The 21287-nt window shown below is 45.1% G+C and overlaps 1 protein-coding gene across 1 annotated transcript in view; it reads left to right on the top strand.

Moving 5' to 3' along the window:
• Window positions 1–526: 526 nt before the first annotated feature.
• LOC308093094 (limbic system-associated membrane protein-like) overlaps window positions 527–21287 on the top strand; it is a gene marked incomplete at its 5' end in the record, with an annotated part of 155329 nt that continues 134568 nt past the window's right edge. The window contains one exon of the mRNA XM_080439306.1: window positions 527–684. Within this exon, the coding sequence (XP_080295432.1) occupies window positions 527–684 (158 nt within the window). The remainder of the gene's footprint in view (window positions 685–21287) is intronic.

Here is a 21287-nt window from a genome sequence, read left to right as displayed (position 1 = left end):
TCCTCCACACAGTGTCTCACAAAGAGCAGGGACCCCAGGAGGAGGTGCTGTTGTCCTAACAACCAACAAGGGAGCGTGAGAGGAGAGGAGAGGAGAGGAGAGGAGAGGCGAGGCGAGGCAAGGCACACACACACACACTGTGGTGGGGTGGAGCGCTTTAAGGAGGGACTAGCTGATCATTTGATCTGCCTCCTGAGCTCTCTCTCTCTATCTCGCTCTCTCCATCGTGGTAGCTTTGCATTGCTCTGCTGTCCTGGATGCAGTGAGCAGTGTAGCGCACAAATCCGTGGAACCAGTCAGACCATAATAATTCACACACGTGTTTCATCCAAAGTGTTTTATCTTCAGTCGCACTGAATAAGAAGCCTTTATATTCTGCTGCTGTGTCGGATAATATAGTTTCACATCATATCCAGGAGTTTTGGGACATAATGGAGTAAAGAATTACACGTTTTCAGGAGTGGACAACTATTTTATTTTATTTTCTCTTTGGATCTATCGCAGCTCGCTTGGCTCCTGTGTTAAAATGCAGGTTGGACGGAGATCATCATGTTGGAGACAACTGCAGGCTTCTTTCTTCAGACTCCTGTGTCTTATTCCCACAGGATTCCCCGTCCGGAGTGTGGATATGCAGCGAGCCACGGATAACATCACCATCCGACAGGGAGATACAGCCGTCATCAGGTAGGGTTAGGTTTAAATATATATTAATAAGTACATAACAAAATCAATAATTCCATAAAGTAAATTGCACCATGTCATTTCACATAACTCATACCATAACGCTATCAACAATACATAAACCACCTTAGAAGAATACATTAACCATATCCAACAATATGATCACTGATAACAATAAAACAAATATCCCTCAACAGTGACAGTACAAGATGACAAACAATAAAATTATCACCTTTTTCCCCTTCCAGCTAGGTGCTATTAAAGTGGTAAGTGCCTCGCATCAGTTTGGTCCAAGTTTTTGTTGGTTTGGCTTGACCAGCCGTCCGTCCGTCCGTCCTTCCTTAAGCCTTCCATTCCTTAAGACTTTCCGTGTCAAACATGGTTTCCTTCTACCTTCATGCTCGTGAGGCAGTATCTGCTCCTCTACCACAAGCCCCTTTTATATGTTTGCTGCCAAGCACCTTCAGCCCTAGACTGAGGATCAGCACCAGGTGAACTTCATTACCTTAATCAGTGCACAATTGAGGCTGACAAGTTCCTGTAGGCAGGAAGCCCTTCAAAATATGTCTCAAGGACCTGACAATTGGGCAGGAAACTTCCAAAATAAAAGCCTAGAAAAAAATACCACTACGGGTCCGTTACAATCAGGTAGGGTTAGGGTTAAATATATATATATCATAATAATAAATAATTATATATCACCATCCAACTGGGAGATACAGCCGTCATCAGGTAGGGTTAGGGTTAAATATAATATATATATGTAATAATAATATATAATGATATATCACCATCCGACAGGGAGATACAGCCGTCATCAGGTAGGGTTAGGGTTAAATATATATATATATATATATATATATATATATATATATATATATATATATATATATATATATATATATATATATATATATATATTATAATAATATAGTTATATATCACCTACCTGATATCCAGTCCTACCTGATCACAGCCGTGATCAGGTAGGACTGTCTGCCTGGGTACCAACTTTACTCTGCTCTCCTCAGCATCCATCATCCTCCTTCACACACACACACACACACACACACACACACACACACACACACACACACACACACACACACACACACACACACACACACACACACACACACACACACACACACACACACACACACTCACACACACACACACACACTACAGACATGCTTTTGAAAACAACCAGAACAGACCGAACACATTTGGTTTTGTGCATGAGGACTGCATTGATTGATGATTGATTGATTGATTGATTGATTGATTGATTGATTGATTGATTGATTGATTGATTGACCGATTGTTTGTTTGATTGATTGATTGATTGAATACTTTATTAGCAGTTTGCAAAAAAAAGCACAGGAAAGTACAGTTTAATACAAGGTTTGCTAAGAGAATTTTAAACTCAAGAAAGCCTATGGCTTGTTTCCATTGGGGTCCTTTGTACTCAATTCATCGAAATGGGTATAGCTGTCATTTGCAAAAAAATATGTAGCTATTTGCAAAAGCGATCATTTGCAAAAAAAATATGTTTTCCCCCCTTTGTTTTGCAAATGATCGCTTTAGCAATCATTTGCAAAAGAAACAAAGGGGGGGAAACATATTTTTTATAACGGATGCAACAGGTTTCGCTAAAACCAGGGTGGCTTATAAACTGCATGAAGCGGCTGGGTTCTCTGGGGAATCCAGTGATATAAACAAAGTGGATGAATTTCTAATAGACTATGTGCTGCGAGGATGTGTTGAATTAATTATAGCTTCCAAGCTTATCGCACTAAACAAATTGCACTGATTTTGCTTTGGAAGGAATTCTCAATTAGATGCTATCATTGTTTTTATAGAAACATAAAAGAAAAGCAGGATCACAAAATACGTCACACAGGGTACAGAGATGCAATCTCAACGGAATAATGAATGCAAGAGAATCTTTAACCCATTTAGACCGGGAAGAATCTGTGTATTCTTTTTAGATTTCTTTGGCTATTCAAAAATAGCAGATCTACAAGCTCATAGCGTGTCACCGAGTGTCGCACTATGAGCTTGTAGATCTGCTTTTTTTTTTTTAATCATGAAAATAATATTATGTACAAATCTTTGAATATATAGATATTTTTTAAAGCAAACATTTGTAACTCAAATCTTTGCTTCTGGGGATTCTACAAATGTCTTCTAAATCCTAACAGTTTTCTGAAACACTTAATATGAGTGGTTCTCAAACTTTTCCATGTCAAGGAGACCCAAAATTATATGTATTTGGCCGCGGACCCGCATCTCAAAATATTATGTTCCAGGGACCCCCAGAAGCAAAGATTTGAGTTAAAAAAAATTGCTTTGAAAAATATATGCATTCAATGATTTTCACACATTTTCAAGATTTTTTGGAAAATAGCAGATCTACAAGCTCATCGCGCAGCAATCGGTGCCCCGCTATGAGCTTGTAGATCTGCTATTTTTGAATAGCCAAAGTATAAAATAATGGTTAAAATCTAAAATGACACAGTCCTGGTCCTAATGGGTTTAACAGCAGATTAGAGACTGGAATGGAGCGAAGAATAAATACATCTAGGCTAAACTTGCTGGCCAAAGAAATCTGTCAACTGTTATTGTGATGCTGCTGCTATTGGCAGACTGTCAGTGTTCACGCGACTCCAGGCATGTGTTTGAGATGGTTATGAAATGCAGAGAGGATCTAGATTTTGGATTCATGTAAACAAGGCTCTTTACCTCCCCCACACCCGATCTATCCCCCATTTATCTAAACAGGGTTGAAAGGAGCCTGGTGTATATACCCTATAGGCTACAGCAGTAGCTTTCTCAGGCACAATAGGAAAGACTTCCATTCAATTACAATGATCCAATTAGTCTGTGTGTGTGTGTGTGTGTGTGTGTGTGTGTGTGTGTGTGTGTGTGTGTGTGTGTGTGTGTGTGTGTGTGTGTGTGTGTGTGTGTGTGTGCGTGTGCGTGCGTGTGTGCGTGTGTGCGTGAAAATAGCCGATCTACAAGCTCACAACGCGTCGCGATGCGACGCATTTTCAAACATTTTAGTACTTTTACTTTTGGTACTTTTGATACCAATACTTTTATACTTTTACTCAAGTGCATTTTGAATTCCGGACTATTACTTGTAACAGAGTACTCCTACATTGCAGTATTGATACTTTTACTTAAGTAAAACAGTTGAGTACTTTTTTTAAATGAGGCACAACCACTGGGATTTGGTGCCATGTCTTAGGCAACTGTGTGTGTGTGTGTGTGTGTGTGTGTGTGTGTGTGTGTGTGTGTGTGTGTGTGTGTGTGTGTGTGTGTGTGCGTGTGCGTGTGCGCGTGCGGGCTCTATCTAGCCAGTGAATGACCACCATGCAGACAGAGACTCTGATGGTGTTTTCGTGATGTTTCCTCTGTTTGATATGTGTTGCTTCTCTTATCTCTATCTATTTATTTTACTCTTTCTCTTATAGCCATAATATCCTCTACTAATAATGATCAGTAGTGAGTGAGAATATAAAATCATAACCATTTGTTTGCTTAAATTGACCTCAGCACTTGCATTCTTACGTATTGTCTGCATTGCCACAATAAATGCCAACTCTAACCCAAGAGGCTCAATACAAAAACAACTTAAAAAATCCCTGACCTTTTTCACACCATTTTCCAGCTGACAAATTGGAGAGGGTTTGGAAATAAATGCAGGGCCGCAATGTGAGGTCTTTTAGCAGGCGGGCTGTGAGGCACAGTGTGGTCTGGTACAGTGGTGGTAAAAGTACTCAAATGTTTTACTTAAGTAAAAGTATCAATACTGCAACGTAGAAGTACTCTGTTTGGAAAGTTTGGAATTCAAAATGTACTTGATTTACTCTACAAGCTTACAACGCGACGCGTTGTGAGCTTGTGGATCTGCTATTTTCAAACATGTTAGTACTTTTACTTTTGGTACTTTAAGTATATTTTGATACCAATACTTTTTTACTTTTACTCAAGTAAATTTTGAATTCCAGACTATTACTTGTAACGGAGTACTTCTGCATTGCAGGATTGATACTTTTACTTAAGTAAAACATTTGAGTACTTTTCCCACCACTGCAGAACACTACCTCAGAACTTTAGTCCTCTGTGTCTCCTCACTATCTGCAGCTGAGGAGGAGAAGGACCATTAGTGGTTGTGTCTCTGCTTGGAGTGACATTTGCCCCAAGTAAGTCAGAAAGAACATCAATCATAGTGTATTAAGTCTCGTCTCATCGCCCAATGGCCATGTTTCATATACAAAAGATTTAGGTCAGTGAAAAATGCCCCACGTCTCTGAGAGGCTCCTCAGAAAATGTGACTTTTCCTCTTTTGACAGAAACGCTAAAGAAGACGAGACAAAATGTAATAAGCCTTGTTCCCACTGAGTCACACCATATGAACCCATAAAGGAAGGAAAAATTGTCTTTGCTACAATAGTTTGCCACACTAGTTTACTTTTTAATTGCTTCTTTGTCTGTGTTCTTGTTGCACAACAGCCTTAAGCTGAAGTGATTGTGGGGATTTAAGTGCTGGAAATTGACAATTGCTAATAAAAGCATTAGTGACACAGTCTGTGTGATTGCTCTCCTCTGGGTCAATTATCTGAGCTTTGACAATAATCCTCTGTCTGTCTCATTATTTTCCATGAAGACTATTTTTCTCGCTCTGTGATTTGCCCTGCAGGATCCATGTCACTAAAACCCCCAGATCTCTGCTTTTAATTTGAGTTTGAGAGAACAGGCGTGTATGTGAACGCTGCTAGAGGCTCAGACATTACGCAGGAGGTGAAATTAGACAAATCTAAACTGCCTAAGGATCACCAATGCACTTGTTTTAATGTGTCTTCATTATTAACCATTTGAGCCCTGATGATTATCTTTCAGAAAGTCTACTGCAATAATATATATAGCAGCAGTTCCACTGTGCACTCTAAATGACTTAACCTGTGATCTCTTTAAACTAAGACAGTCAGTGACAGTGGTATTTAATGTGGTTAATTCTGCACTAGACAGATGTAGCTACACTTTGCATACTGGAGCACCATTTAGGGCATATTTATGGCTGCCCCTCCCCCCCCCCTCTCTCTCTCGCTCTCATGTTAGGCTTGTCACAATTATGACATAATCGTCTAATCCCAATTATTTGAGATAATCGCAATTATTGTTGTATAATCATCATAATCGTTTCAATGTAGAACATTTTCAAATATTAAAATAGCAGAAATAGCAGATCTACAAGCTTACAACGCGTTGTAAGCTTGTAGATCACCAATTTCTGCTATTTTTTACATAAAGAAATGATAAAATATGTCAATCATTTCTTTGTCATATCTGCCCTGTGCCTAAAAGGCAAACAGAAATTACGTTTTTATTCATATGTTCCAATGTTCAACGCCAAACACACAATTACATTAAATCGCAATTATCTGTGTGACAATTAATCGCCAACTTAAATTTGTGTTAGAGTTAAAAATAATAGAGAGAGCACCGGATATCCCCTCCCGTCCACTTGCATTGAGTTGCTCACCCAGCGCATGGGGCGAATTCATGTGATGGGTCAGGGTGGGGCCTATTTGGGGCTTCTGTGCGTCACTTCTGTAATGCGTTTTGCGTCACAGAGGTGCGCAGCCCCGTGCGCAAGCTCGTGAGTCGAGCCCATTGGTCGAAACGGTTTTCGCTCGTTCATGTACGTGGCCCCAGCTGCAGTACCTATGAATGGCCAGCATGTCCAATGCGCTTCAATGCAACCACTGGGTTCTGGAGGCTTGATGCACAGCTGGACAATCCTGGCTGAAAGGATGAGTGACAGAAAATAACTGAAAGAGGATGGTGAGAGAGAGAGAGAGAGAGAGAGAGAGAGAGAGAGAGAGAGAGAGAGATAGAGAGAGAGAGAACCATAATCCTCTCTGCTCCACCCGGGACAGATAAGGGATTTTCAAATCAGTTGCATATCATTTCCATGGTGATGTAACAGTCTTATCCTCTTTCTGGTTTGGGACAGACAGGGACATAGGGGGCAGCACAGAGGCAAAGGGATAGACCGGGTTCTTGTGGATAAGGGAAGTGATAGCCAACGCTATTATAGTTTGGGATTTTTCATTTTAGTTTGTTTGTTTTGAAAAAAATAAAATATGTTTTTTAGAACGGATTTGCACGTTTTTATTAGTTTTTATTTTGAAAATGCTAATAGTTTTAGTTACTTTTTATTAGTTTTAGTGTTACTTTTAGTGTTTTTATACTTTGGGTTATTTGTCAGGTGCAGGATTGAAAAGGTAAGTATTGTGTAATAAACGGGGGGGAAAAAACATTAAGAAATGTATTCAGTTACAGATGAACCACCAACCATCCACAAATGAAAACTAAGGGCATTTTGTCTATAATTTTTGTTTACAGTTTGTTTTAGTTAGTTTTGTAAATACAATACAGTTTCAGTTAGTTATCGTTCATTTATTTTATTGTACTTTTTATTTAGTTCAGTTAACAGAAATGTTTTTTCAATTTTAGTTTTCGTTAGTTTTTCTTAAAGGAGCATTTCACCCCTGGAAGAACTTGCAGTCACTCAATGTTAATAATATTTGTAGTAGATAACAGTAGCAAAATTTCAAATTTGCACCCTATGGCCAGAAAAATATAGAAAACTGGGGTTTGACTGGATGACTGGGGTTTGGCTGCATTACTACAATGACCACAATGCTTTGGGGCACTGCCCTTCCTTGTGGGGAGGAGGCTGCGTGGGGGCGTGGTCTACATTGTAACTTTCCCCTCCCAGTTCTCACTACAACAACATCAACAAACACATACAGCACATTGGCCAGTGTTGCCATGTCTGCTTATCATAAGCGGCTGGTTTCTAAAATGTAGTTGATATTTGGGCTCGTTTCCAAATGTTTTGATTGTTGTTTAAACCAGTGGTTCTCAAACATGTTTATGTACTTTTCCACGGACCCTCATCTGTGCACTGCGCGCCAACATATTTGCCAGGGAGACCCTACCAAAAATGTGTTGTTAAAATGTTTTAAAAATATTCCACATTTTGCACTTTTTTCCCCTCAAGATTTTTTGGAAAATAGCAGATCTACAAGCTCACACTGCGTCACATCGTTACACGTTGTGAGCTTGTAGATCGGCAATTTTCAAATAGCCCATGTCTAGGTTTAAAGTGCTCTTGGCACAGGTATTTTCTTTTGGGCTTGTTTTCATATACCTGGTTGCTTATTTCTCTCACAAGATCTGGCAACACTGAATGCTAAAGAATGATAAATGTTACGTTCCAACTTTTCCGACTTTTTTGTCTACCTTTGGATCACAAAACACGACATCGAAGCCATGTTCTTTCTTGGACCACGTGAAATCTGCCTCTGTTGAACCAGTACAGTTGGACCAGTAGGCCTACCCATTGCAAGTTTGCTATATCTACCAGGATGTAAACAGTCCCATCATCACCGTGTCTTTGTTGCGCCAGCAAGGTGAAACTATTAGTCTTGGCTGCTGTTGTATTGTGTTCTGTATTGATTTGATTGTATCTTATAGTAAACTAAACATATTATGTATAAATTAGCATAGTAACACTAAACGTGTGTGTCTGTGTGTGCGCGCGTGCATAATTTTTTCTCTACATTCCATCCCACCATGTAGACAGTCCGGTGCTGGTGACGTGACGTCCATCTTCTACTTGGGAGTCGGGACATCCATGGAGATGGAGCATAGTCAACAATATAATAATAAAACAAAACGTTTCATACTCATGTCATGTGTGACTCCTTATTTCTGAGAGCATAATGTTTCACTGTCATTTCCAGTTATATTCTTTGGACTAAACTTATAGAAAACATGGGCATTACTTTAGAATGACATGCTAATGTTCAAATACTCTTGTCATACACAGCCTAATCGTTTTTTGTTTTAGTTTTTCAACTGAGACCGTTTCATGCTTTCAATTGGTGTATATGGATAATATTAGGTTTTACTATAGCCTATTGTATCTAAGACCAGTAAAGTTGAATCCAATGTGCTGGGGTCCCCAGAAAAATAATGATTACATGTAGAAGTAAATAGGCTACTAACAGAATGAACAAGACTTTTTCACTATTATATCTGTAATGCTTACAGTCATGTAATTATGTACCATTCTGCCAAATGAAAGACCATCTCCTATATCATGAAACAGTTCAAAAGAATGCAGGCTGACGACACCACTTTCTGTCCTGTCATTGGAAAGAACACATTAGATTAGACTTGTAGTTTACATGGATATCACCCGACGTGATACCTAATTTATTCTTAGTTGCATGCGCACCGAAAATAGCAGACCTACAAGCTCACAAAGTGTCGAGTCTGCGACGCGTTGTGAGCTTGTAGATCTGCTATTTTCGGGACCTGACGTCGTCATGTACTTAGTAGCTCTGAAACATGTCAGTCATGGCGGAGCTTCAACCTGGTGTTTGCACTTTCTACATGTACAGAAGACCGTACATCTACATAAACGTTCAGATTTCAAATATAAAGTGCTGACCTCATGCCACGGATGTTACAATTTGAATCGGGTGGGTCTAAGTACCAGTATCTTACGTATTGTTTAATAAAAAGCATTTTAATCCAATCGGTGGCCATTTTCTCCTCATGCTTTCAATTACGCGACCCTATCGGTTGGGATGTGTATTGCACTCTGATACATTATACATCTATGAGAAAATGGCCACCGTTCGGATTTAATGTTTTTTTATTGAACAATACGGAAGATATACGGGTACTTAGACCCACCCGATTGCAATTGTAACATCCGTGGCAACGGGGTAAGAACTTTATATTTGAAATCTGACCGTTTATGTAGATGAACGGGCTGTAAATGGAAAAAGTGCCAAAACCAGGTTGAAGTTCCGCCATGACCGTCATGTTTCAGGGCTACAGTCAAAGTAAACAATAACTAACTTTCCGTATGCACGCCACGGCTCCACAAATCCAATAATAAAAGATTGATGCCAGCACTCACGTTGTGTCCCTCATGTATAGGATAGGACAGGCTACTGTGTATGTTCCACCCATAGACTGTTCCACCAAGAATCATCCCGACGCGTTGCTGCTCCTCGTCCGCCACAGCAGCTACTGCTGCCGCCTCGTCCCTGCGTTGCGGTTGTTCTTCGGTGTACTCGGGTTCAAATAAGTAACCCTGCAGTATTTCTGACTCCGAGATAACGTAAAAATAGTCATCTTCCTCCATAGATTGGTCGGACTTTCATATGTTTGGAGACGCCATGATTGTGCATGTGAGGTAGCTATTGGGAGTGGCCGAGTGGGGAAAGAAGGGTGTACGAAATGTTAGGGAGACACCCTCAGGGGCCGGTCCTTTAAGCCATGGGGGTTGGTTTGGATTTGAACTACAGCTGTAGTCACCTGCAGTCATGTAGTGCGGACATAAGGTGAGAACCTGCGGAAAACGTCATTTGACGCTATGGGGAGCGTTTTTCCTCAAAATCGGCGAAGTGTCCCTTTAACTATAATTACCTTGGTGATAGCAAACAGCTCTCACTCTCACTCAAAGGTTTTATCCAAAGGATGTTCTGTGAGTGGGATCAACTGGGGTTTAGTGTGAATCTGAACCGTGTCCTGCTGAGAAGAAGTGAGGACTTTATTAACAAAGCAGCAGTAGGATAAAGTTGTAATGCTCTCATCTGCAGTTCCGTGAACTTAACTTTAACCAGAGTCAGACCGAGTCCTGGACAGACATGTCTGACTTAAGCACTTGTAGGAGGAATAGTGGAAATAACCGATCTACAAGTTCACAGCGTGTTGCATCTCAGTGGTGCATTGACGGCGTGAGAAATACGATGTGGGAGTGCGTGTGAAGGGTCATTTGCGTGTGTCTCACCAGAGTTAGCATCTCTGCTAAGCACTCCTTCGTCGAGTATTACAGTGGGCCAAAAGTCAAGGACTCATGCACCACCAGTTGCATGTTATGCACTACTGTGTGACAGTAAAATTCTGTGTCTGCTGCACAGCCTTAAGCACTTGTACGATGAATAGTGGAAATAACCGATCTACAAGATCACAGTGCGTTGCATCTCAGTGGTGCATGAGTTGATGCAGTTTTCCACTTGGGGTGATTTGACGGCGTGAGAAATGTGGTGGGCGGCGGGGGTGCGTGTGAAGAGGGTCATGTGTGCGTGTCTCACGAGAGTTGGCAACTCTGTAAGCACTCCTTCGTCGGGTATTACAGTGGGCCAAGTCAAGGACTCATGCACCACCAGTTATTATGCACTGTGTGACAGTAACATTGTGTGTCTGCTGCCTTTGAGTGCATGTCTGCCTCCCAGTGTCTCCATGCTAGACTTACTGTAGCAGTTTGTGCCGTTCTGATTGTGCTGTTTCTTTGACACACTGAGACGAGATTCGATGCGAGGCAGAGGAAATGTTGGCGCACCTATAGAATTGCGCACCTATAAATCTATAGAATGATGTCACACAGATAAAGTACAAAGACAGACTTTGAGTCAAAAAGTCAACGATGCGCAGAAGCTCCCATATTTCTCTCTCTCTCTCCCAGGATGTGATTGTGCGATAAGTTCTGTTCTGTGCTGCCTGTGTCGGTCACTTTGAAGGTGGATCTGTGGATCTGTGAGGAAACCCAGATAATGGCTGTGAATAATGGTGCCATCTCACACTGCACCCTGACAACTATTATGGGATAGAGAGCATCCTCCTCTGTAGTTCTCTGTAGCCTGGACAGCCACCTATTGTAACACTGCACTCAGGAAGCGATAAATGTGATTAATTGATGCTGATGATGATGAAACGCACGCACGCACGCACGCACGCACACACACACACGCACACACGCACACACACGCACACACACACACACACACACACACACACACACACACACACACACACACACACACACACACACACACACACACACACAGTTCTGAAACATTGTACCTGACTTTATTTGCCACACTTTTAATTAACCTGCACACCATTTGGGAGCATTAAGGATCACAGAGGTTGTAAAGAGGGAACACATGCAGACAGGAGAGGAGACGCCATGCAGGGAAACCACATGTCCTTCTGTGTAATTAATCAGTGAACTACTCATCTAATGACCTTCCTGCCTCAGCTCTGCTCCTGTCACACCAGTGGTGGAAGAAGTGCTCAAGTAGAAGTAGAGATACCACAATATACATTTATTTTTATTTTTTACATGTACTCTTTTCAGTTGTTGGATGTATGAGGCTTTGTTCTGCTTGTAAGCCTTATCTTTACCAACCAAGCCTTGGTCCCACTCCCTTCTCACCGGCACACAGTATCCCCCCCATTCACACCTCTCTATGTAGTAGTAGTAAATGTAGCAGAGTCTAGCAGGAGTCAGTAATGAAAGAACAAGGCTTGGTTTTGGACAGTGGTGGGAAAAGTACTCAAATGTTTTACTTAAGTAAAAGTATCAATACTGCAATGTAGACGTACTCTGTTACAAGTAAAAGTCCGGAATTCAAAATTTACTTGAGTAAAAGTACAAAAGTATTGGTATAAAAAATGTACTTAAAGTACCAAAAGTAAAAGTACTAAAATGTTTGAAAATAGCAGATATACAAGCTCACAACACGTTGTGAGCTAGTAGATCAGCTATCTTCAAATAGCCTAGGTATAAAATAGGGCTAAAGTGGTTAATGTATTTTTTATAATGTAATCAAATCTGCAAAGTAACTAGGGGTTACGTAGGTAACCCCCCAGTTTTCTTAGTTTCATAGTAAGAAACGTACTTATGGGATATCATCGCCCTCTTGGCGATGGCACAGAGCACAACACATAAGCTCCTGGAAACAATCTTCGATTGGACAGGGTTCTGTGACGCAAAACAAACCGGAAACCGGTTGGTTATAAAACCCCCTGAGTCACCAGATTCGTCCTCTGATACCCTTCACTCTGCACGCTAGTCGAAGCGCACAGAAGGGGTTTCCAGTAGTTTCTTACTACGAAACTAAGAAAACTGGGGTTACCTACGTAACCCCTAGTTATTCTTTCGTTTCTTGTGAGAAACTTACTTATGGGACACATAGACCCCCCTGGGGAGTCCCAGGAGCAACGCTATCCAACCTGTACGTCCCGAGGTCAAAAAGTCATGCCTCCCGGCAAGACCTGACCCCCAGACGCATGACCTAAAAGGTCAAAGAGAAGGGAAACAAAACAGGAGGCCATCAGATGGATCTGATCTCCCCCTGAAAGAGAGCCAGGCTCCTGTCCCCACCTTCCACCCCAGGGCCTGGCCCAGCCGAACCCAGGGAAACAGGCGCATGACCCAAAAGGGTCAATAGAAGGGAAACAAAACGGGAGCCCATCAGATGGACCTGATCTCCCCCTAAAGGAGAGCCAGGCTCCTGTCCCCACCTTCTCTCCCTGGGCCTGGCCCAGCCGGCCCCAGGGAAACAGAAAGGAGACCACCGGTTAGGGGAAGAACAACCAGCCAAAGCCAGTGCCGACGTCCCCTGACCATAGTCCCACCTAACCCAGACCATACATGACACCCCAGGTGCCACTATGGTCGAGCAAGGGCCACAGAGGCCAAAACCTCTGTCAGGGTTACACACCGGACGTCCAACGGCAATAACTGCGTCCCTAAGGGACATGCATCACCGGGCCGACCACTACCAGTCTTAAACCGACCCCTCACGGGCCAGACCCACAGGTCCAAGACCCCGGGGGATTCGTGAAACACCTCATCCCGCCTTGTCTCAGAATATCTCTGAAAAGCGGGAGAGGCCAAGGTTCAGCGTAGAGGAGAGGAGCGATCTCCGACCTCCACACCCCCCATGCTGGAGCCACCAGCAGGACCGTCCTGCCACGGACCCTGACCCGCTCCAAAATGGACGGGATCAGTTCCAAAGGTGGGAAGGCATACAGCAGAACGTCCGGCCAGACGTGTGCCAACGCGTCCACCCCCAAGGAGGAATCCTTGTGATTCAAAGAAAAGAATCGTGGACACTTTGCGTTCCCCCTGGACGCAAACAGGTCAATCCGAGCCCGACCGAACCGAAGCCAGATCAGGCTCGCCACCTGCGGGTTGAGAGACCACTCCTCGTACCGAAGTTCGCCTCTAGACAGCAGATCCGCTCCGCTGTTGAGGAGACCCGGCACATGGGAGGCGCGTAACGAGGCTAGGTGCAATGTGCTCCATAGCGTCAGTTTGCGTGCTAAATTGTCCAAAACAACAGAGCCCAGGCCCCCTTGTTTATTGACATAGCACATCGTTGTGGTGTTATCCGTTCTAACCAGAAAATGACATCCCACAATACGGTCCTCAATACGGAACCGTCGGAGGGCGAGGAAGACCGCCAACAACTCCAAATAGTTGATGTGGTACACCTTCTGAGCAGAAGTCCACACCCCCCTGGCTGAGTAGCCTTCGTGGACAGCCCCCCAACCTGAGAGGCTAGCGTCTGTGGTAACCACTTTTCGTGACACCACCTCGCCCATCCTGACTCCACCGGACAGGAAGGACGCCTGTGACCACGGTTGCAACGTCGTCACGCACCAGGGAGAGACCACCACTTTTCGAAACTTCATGGTGTGCGGTATCTTAAGACTCCGCATCCACCTCTGAAAAGGTCTCATGTGGAGTCTCCCCAGCCGGATCAGGTGTATGGCCGAGACCATGAGACCTGCAGCCTGCATGCATGTCCTGTACGCAACTCTGTGCCCCACGCGTAAAGAGCGCGAGCACGCCAGGAAACCGGCCAATCTGTCTTGAGACAGACGCGCCACCATCGTGGATGAGTCCAGGGAAATCCCCACGAAGGTGGTTTGCTGGGATGGGATCAGAACAGTCTTTCGAGTATTGATCGTAAACCCCGTTGTCGGTGCAACACCGGGGCTGTCTGGAAAACGCATTTCCGCCTTCCCTCGTCCGCCATTTTAGGGCTTTTGAGGGAGGCCGCCATTTTGGCTCTCGACCGTCCCACGGATGAGCTTTGCAGCCATCTGCCGGACGGAAGAGGGAACTTCCTCTAACATTAGTATGAGAAGAAATGAGCATTTGTGTTTTCGGCAACGGGTTTATTCCACACACACAAATCACATCATACACATTAGACTTAAAGGACAGCATGGCAATTAAATTGTCTTTTTTAGCGTCTCTTATAGTCTCTGTGTTCCCACGGAGCCGCCCGTGGCCCTGTCCGTCGGGGCAAGAAGAGCGCCAGTTCTGGTCCCCAATTGGGGAGCTGACCCTGCATAATACTGGCCAAGTGGCCGTGACGGGATCAGCCGTAGACCGTCACTTACCCCTCCCTTTGCGACCAGCCCCGAGGTCCTTTCGGGGGGGTTTTACCGGAGGGGGGGTTTCAGGGTCTTTGCCCTTCCTCACGTCCCCCACGCCGAGGGAGCCGCAGGGACGTTCCCAGGAGTTGGTTCTGGCGGAGGACGACCTGGACGCTCCTCGTCTGCGTCCAGCGACGGCGGTGGCGAGGAGACCAGCGGTCGCCCCTCGCCTCTGCAGCCCGTCAGACCGCAGACACGAGGCGCCTCCATCTTCTTTTCCTCCAGTCACCACGAGGCAGGTCTCATGTTCGTCCTTCGCGTGCAAAGATGACCATTGACTTCACGATGTCTTGTGGGTGCGAAGATGGCTGATGAGGCCGATCCTCGCACTAAATGTCCGGTTGCAGTGAGGGCATGTGATGGCTGAAGGATTGCTGGGTGAGAGGGAGGAACTGGCTCTGGTTTTGCGGAGCTGTCGCTTCAGTTCAGCTTCATGGATGCGGCGCTTTTCAGACTCTGCTACACCATGCTTGACTGCAGAGCGCCAGTTGGAGCGGTGTTGGGCATCGGCCTCCCAGGTCTCTGGATCCAGACCACAGCTTTTGAGACTCGCCTTTAGGGTGTCCTTATAGCGTTTCCGCTGGCCGCCGCGTGAGCCACATAGGCGTTCATCTGGCATGCGGCAGACATGGCCAGCCCATCTCAGCGTGGAGCGCTTGAGCATGGCATAGATGCTCTCCATTTCAGCCCTGTGGAGGACCTCAGTGTCTGGGACCTTGTCCTGCCATTTGATGCTGAGCAGCCTCCTGAGGCATCTCATATGGAAGGCATTGAGCTGCTTTGCATGCCGGCTATACACAGTCCATGTCTCACAGGCATACAGCAGGGAGGGGAGGACAACAGCACGGTAGACTTTCAGTTTAGTCTGTAGGCTGAGCCCTCTATGCTCCCAGACAGAAGTGCGAAGTCTGCCGAAGGCGGCGCTTCCATGGGCTACCCTGTGCATGACCTCCTCATCGATGTTGCCCACACGAGATAGGGTGCTACCTAAGTAGACAAACTTTTCAGCAGCTTTAAGGTGTTCACCATTTACGCTGATGAGGGGCTCAGTGTACAGGGCTCCAGGAGCAGGTTGGTACATCACCTCGGTTTTCTTTGTGCTGATGGTAAGGCCAAAGTCTGTGCATGCTGTAGCGAGGTTATTCATGCTCAGCTGCATTTCTAGCTGGTTGGAAGCATTCAATGCGCAGTCGTCTGCAAAGAGGAAGTCGCAAACAGTGGTCGTCTGCACTTTGGTTGCCATCAGTGTGGTAGCGCAGGTCGATCCCCATGTCCCTAGACCGGAAGGCATCTGTCAGCATGGCTGAGAACATCATGCTGAAGAGAGTGGGTGCCAGAACACAGCCTTGCTTGACTCCATTTCCAACTTGGAAGGGCTCAGAGGATGTGCCGTTGTCTTGGACTCGTGCCTGCATTCCATCGTGGAATTCACGGACCATGTTGATAAAGATGTTAGAACAGCCAAACTTTGACATGATCTTCCAGAGGCCCTCGCGGCTAACAGTGTCAAAAGCCTTTGTCAGATCTACAAAGGTGGAGTATAGACTGACGTTCTGCTCTCTGCACTTCTCTTGGAGTTGACGAGCGGCAAAGATCATGTCGACTGTACCACGACCTTGCCTGAATCCACACTGACTCTCTGGTAGGAGGACTTGATGTTCAAGGTGTTCCGTCAGGCGGTTCAGCAGAATTCTGGCCAGGATCTTCCCCGCTACAGACAGCAGAGCGATACCTCGATGGTTGTTACAGTCCTGCCTGTTGCCCTTTCGCTTGTATAGGTGGACAATGGAGGCATCTTTGAACTCTTGAGGCAGCTTCCCTTGGTTCCACATGGTGAGGAATAGGTCTGCCAGTTGTCTGGTCAGGGGTGGTCCACCAGCTGCATAGATTTCTGCTGGAATTGCATCAGCACCAGGTGCTTTGCCATTTGAAAGTCCTCTGATGGCTTTGATGACCTCAGCTTCAGTTGGTGGCTCATCAAGGGCAGTGTTGACTGGGACTTGAGGGAGGCGTGCAATGGCTTCATCATTGATGGCTGAGGGGCGGTTGAGGACGCCGTTAAAATGCTCAGCCCAGCGCTCAACGATCTTCTCTCTGTCTGTGACCAGGGTGCTGCCATCAGCACTGAGGAGAGGTGGAGATCCTGATGAGGTGGGGCCGTAGATAGTCTTGAGGGTGCTGTAAAAGTTCTTGCTGTCATTCTGGTCTGCATAGGACTGGATCTCATCAGCTTTTCTTCTAAGCCAGTCGTCCTGCATTTGGCGCAACTCCCGCTGGATGGTTGCTTTGATGTTCTTAAGGGCAGACTGTTTTTGAGAAGATGTTGGGTCACTGAGGTGGGCTCTGTGCAGACGATGCTTCTCCTGGAGAAGATCTCTGATGTGCTCATCACTCTCATCAAACCAGTCCTGTTGCCTGCGAGCTGTAGGTCCTACTACTTTGAGAGCAACAGTGTGGACGGTGTCTCTGAACGCAGCCCAGTCCTCCTCCACGTTCCCTGAGGTTCTAAGGTCCTGCAGTTTGCTGGCAAGCTCTTCAGTCAAGGATTGCTTGACAGAGGCGATGGTGAGCCTGGAGACGTTCAAACGCTTTGGGGGTTTGAAACCTTGAGGCCTCCTGGGAGGGTGGATCTTGATGTTCAGCTTGGAGACAAGGAGCCTATGGTCAGTCCAGCACTCTGCACTGCACACCGCCTTCGTAACCCTGACATCCTGTCTGTCCCTTTGCCTGACAATGACATAGTCCAGTAGGTGCCAGTGTTTTGAGCGGGTATGCATCCTTGAGGTCCTGTTGCGCTTGGGAAGGCCAAAGACTGAGTTGGTGATCAATAGCTCATGTGCCGCACAGGTCTCCAGCAGCAGGGTGCCATTGCTGTTACAGCTGCCCATGCCGTTTTTGCCGAGGACTCCTTCCCATGACTTGTGATCAGTGCCAACCCTGGCATTGAAATCACCAAGAATGATGAGCTTGTCTGCCCTGGGCACTGCCGTGATGGTAGCGGTCAGGTCCTCATAGCCCTATCAAGAAGTGTGCGCACATTCCATGCGCCAAGGGTGATCGGTGTCACCTTTATCTTTTTTCCTTGTTTCTTACCGCTGGTAGTGGGACTCCTGCCAGCCGCGGCTAGCTGGCCAGGAAGGGGGTGAGGCAGGCAATTTTTGGGCACCTTTTCTAGCCCGTTCCTCATGCCAAGGAGGTAGGCAGTGCATTCCTAAAGAGGGCTGCCTAGTCACTCGGGGGGCTGCCGAAGTCCAGTACTGCCTCAGTCACTGGACAGCGACCCTATGGCCCGAGCCGCCTACGTGCAAGTTTGTGACTACGGCTTCCAGTGAAATCCACACCTACCACTTCGCCACTCGCTCGACGCCGCAGGACTTGGAAGGGGGGGGGGGGTGTCATTGTGTGAAGTCATGACTTGCGCAATGGTTTGGATTTAAGTGAGGGTGGGTTGCGCAGCGCCGACCTCACTCTCTCGCCCGAGTCCACCTGTATCCAGTGGCAAGACAGAGTCGAGACGGCTGGAGATGGAGCCGGGTGCAGTGGATGACCTGGATACATTAAATCTTAACACATCCAGCCCGTAGCGCTCCACAAAGCTTGCTGGTATCGCCGTTCTGCCCGTTGAACCGCTGAGGGTTTCCTCCGCGCAGTCTACCGAAAACCAGTCTTCTATCCCAGTGTGTTGGCTAGGCTAGGCACCACGGGAAGTACCATACAGGCTTGTAGGAGGACCAGGTCTATCAGTAGGGATATTTTCCTTAGCCAGAGGACCCTTGCTGAGGTAAGGGGCTACCTCTCTGCAGCCTGCGGATGCAGTTTAACGTCTTGCCCAGGCTAACCCAACCTAGCATACGCCTGTTAGCTTAACGCGGCCTGTAGTCTGGCTAGCGGCGTTAGCTAACTTCTTAGCTCGTGGAAAACTGAGAGGACAGGAAAAGTAACGTGGGAGCGTTTTTAATCTAACAACGATAAACTGTAGAAAGAACGAAAACGCCCGTAGAGCAACACTGGGTGCCCTCGCTATGGGTTTAGTTGGGATTCGTCGAAGTTTATCGCGGTTGCTAGTCGTGTTGTCTTCAGGACTCGTGCGTATTCGCTGCTAGCAGAGTGAAGGAAGAGGACGAATCTGGTGACGCAGGGGGTTTTATAACCAACCGGTTTCCGGTTTGCGTCACAGAACCCTGTCCAATCGAAGATTGTTTCCGGGAGCTTATGTGTTGTGCTCTGTGCCATCGCCAAGAGGGCGATGATATCCCATAAGTAAGTTTCTTACAAGAAACGAAATAATAACTAAAGTTTTCAAATAGATGTAGTGGAGTAAAAGTACAATATTTGTCTCTGAGATGTAGTGGAGTAGAAGTAAAAGTACAGACAATTGAAAATACTCTAGTAAGTAAAAAATACCTCAAAATTGTACTTAAGTACAGTACTTGAGTACATGTACTTAGTTACTTTAAACCACTGGTTTTGGAGCCTGATGGCTAATGTCACAAACTAAGGACTTAGGTGTACGTGTATAATTTTCTGTGTGTTTGTCTCTTGCATTTTTACACATATTTTTGTTTAACAACAACGGTTGTTTTAAATGTGCTACATACAGTAGATGAAGTTTGTTTAATTGATTGATTGATTGATTGATTGATTGAGTGATTGACTGGCCAAGTTGCTTGGTGGTATGTCGATTATCCAGTTTATCTCCTCACCTTCCTCACCAGCTCGTTCAGTTTGTTGAATAATACAGCATGCAACTCTGATCTGCTTGTACGCCTTATCTTTGACTCCAGAGAGGGTCTAATCCAGGCATATGGAGTCAGAGAGACAGTGGAGACAGCGTGCAGAAACAGAGGCTGAGATCACAGGATAGTAGGAACAGCATGCCTTTTCACTCCTGAAAACAAAAAGGGCTGTGTTTCCATGCATCGTAGGTGCCTAGACCGCTAGGCCAGCGGTTCAGGCCTTGATCTTGTTTTTGAATCTTAAGCCTTTTGAATCTTAAGCCTGCAGCATACTAATGGTGGAAACAAAGTTTGGCAAGGTGATTACAAAAAAAAGAGAGGAGATACAAGAACAAAGATGTGTGATTGGTCAGATTTTTTTTTTGTTTAATTCATTTTACCGTGGTCCGTGGACAGTTATAAAGAAAGATTGACTGAGAATGTTAGGAGGTACAAACCTCTATAATCCCTCTCGAGTGACTACAAACACAACCAGATGACAATTAATTATTGGAGAGAGATAGCACACACGTTGTCCACTATGTATGTCACCAAAAGGTTGATGAAAATAAAACACAGAGTTACAGGTAATAACCGTTCCAGCACTGTAGATGTTCAGCACTCATAGAGGATACACATCCAGTATAAAAAATGATTCCGCACTAGAGGACTAGTTTGGTTTACATCAGGCCGAAAAAGTAGTTTGAGTTTGTTTGAAGTGTGCTGCCATCTTTACTCTCCGGAGATTCATTCTCACTGCTCTTGCTGCTGTGACACCATGGATTTCCTTCCAGACATCAATAAAGGTTTATTTTATTCCTTTATCTTTTAGGAGGAGAAATGGAAATGTCTGCTGTTGCCTGCATGGGTTGCACAACTTGCACCCCGTTTTACACAGCCAAGGATGAGACATGCTGCTGATTTGAGCTGTTAAATATTATCACACTCTCATGCTGCTGAAAGAGAGTGTTGCATGAGAGAGAGAAGAGAGAGTCAGAATGGGAAAGCGAGTGGAAATGTCACAGTGGGCTGCAGGCAATGCATCCGTTTCCCACTTCTTCATATCTCTCTCTCTCTCTCTCTCTCTCTCTCTCTCTCTCTCTCTCTCTCTCTCTCTCTCTCTCTCTCCATCCCTCATTCTGTGGTCTTATACCCCATCGCTTTCTTTCATTCATCTCCTTTGAAATGGAGGTTAAACCACCTAACTTGGGTTATCAGTTATCACACCTTTTATTTGTGGAATTTGGTCATCCTTCTTTTCCAGCCAAGATAAATCTGTAGGATTTAAGTGTCTTTGCACAGTGAAATTAAAGGGGAATTTACATGAAAACAGCATAATATGAATGTGTATAATAATAATAATATTATTATATTGACTTTTATACTAAACTAGGCTGATGCCCATTGGGAACACCTGCCCCTCCGGTTATGCAATACCCGTTGTACCTGTTGAGATTACTTAGTACTTTGAGGCCAGTCTATGAAGTCAGTAATATTACATCATATTGATCACATCACGGATCCATATATAGGGATTTGTATATTTTTTATATT

Source organism: Gymnoscopelus braueri (genome assembly GCF_963280865.1).
Source record: "Gymnoscopelus braueri genome assembly, chromosome: 1".
Taxonomy (NCBI): Eukaryota; Metazoa; Chordata; class Actinopteri; order Myctophiformes; family Myctophidae; genus Gymnoscopelus; species Gymnoscopelus braueri.
The sequence above is the reverse complement of the archived record's forward strand: the minus strand, read 5'-3'. Positions and strand labels throughout refer to the sequence as shown.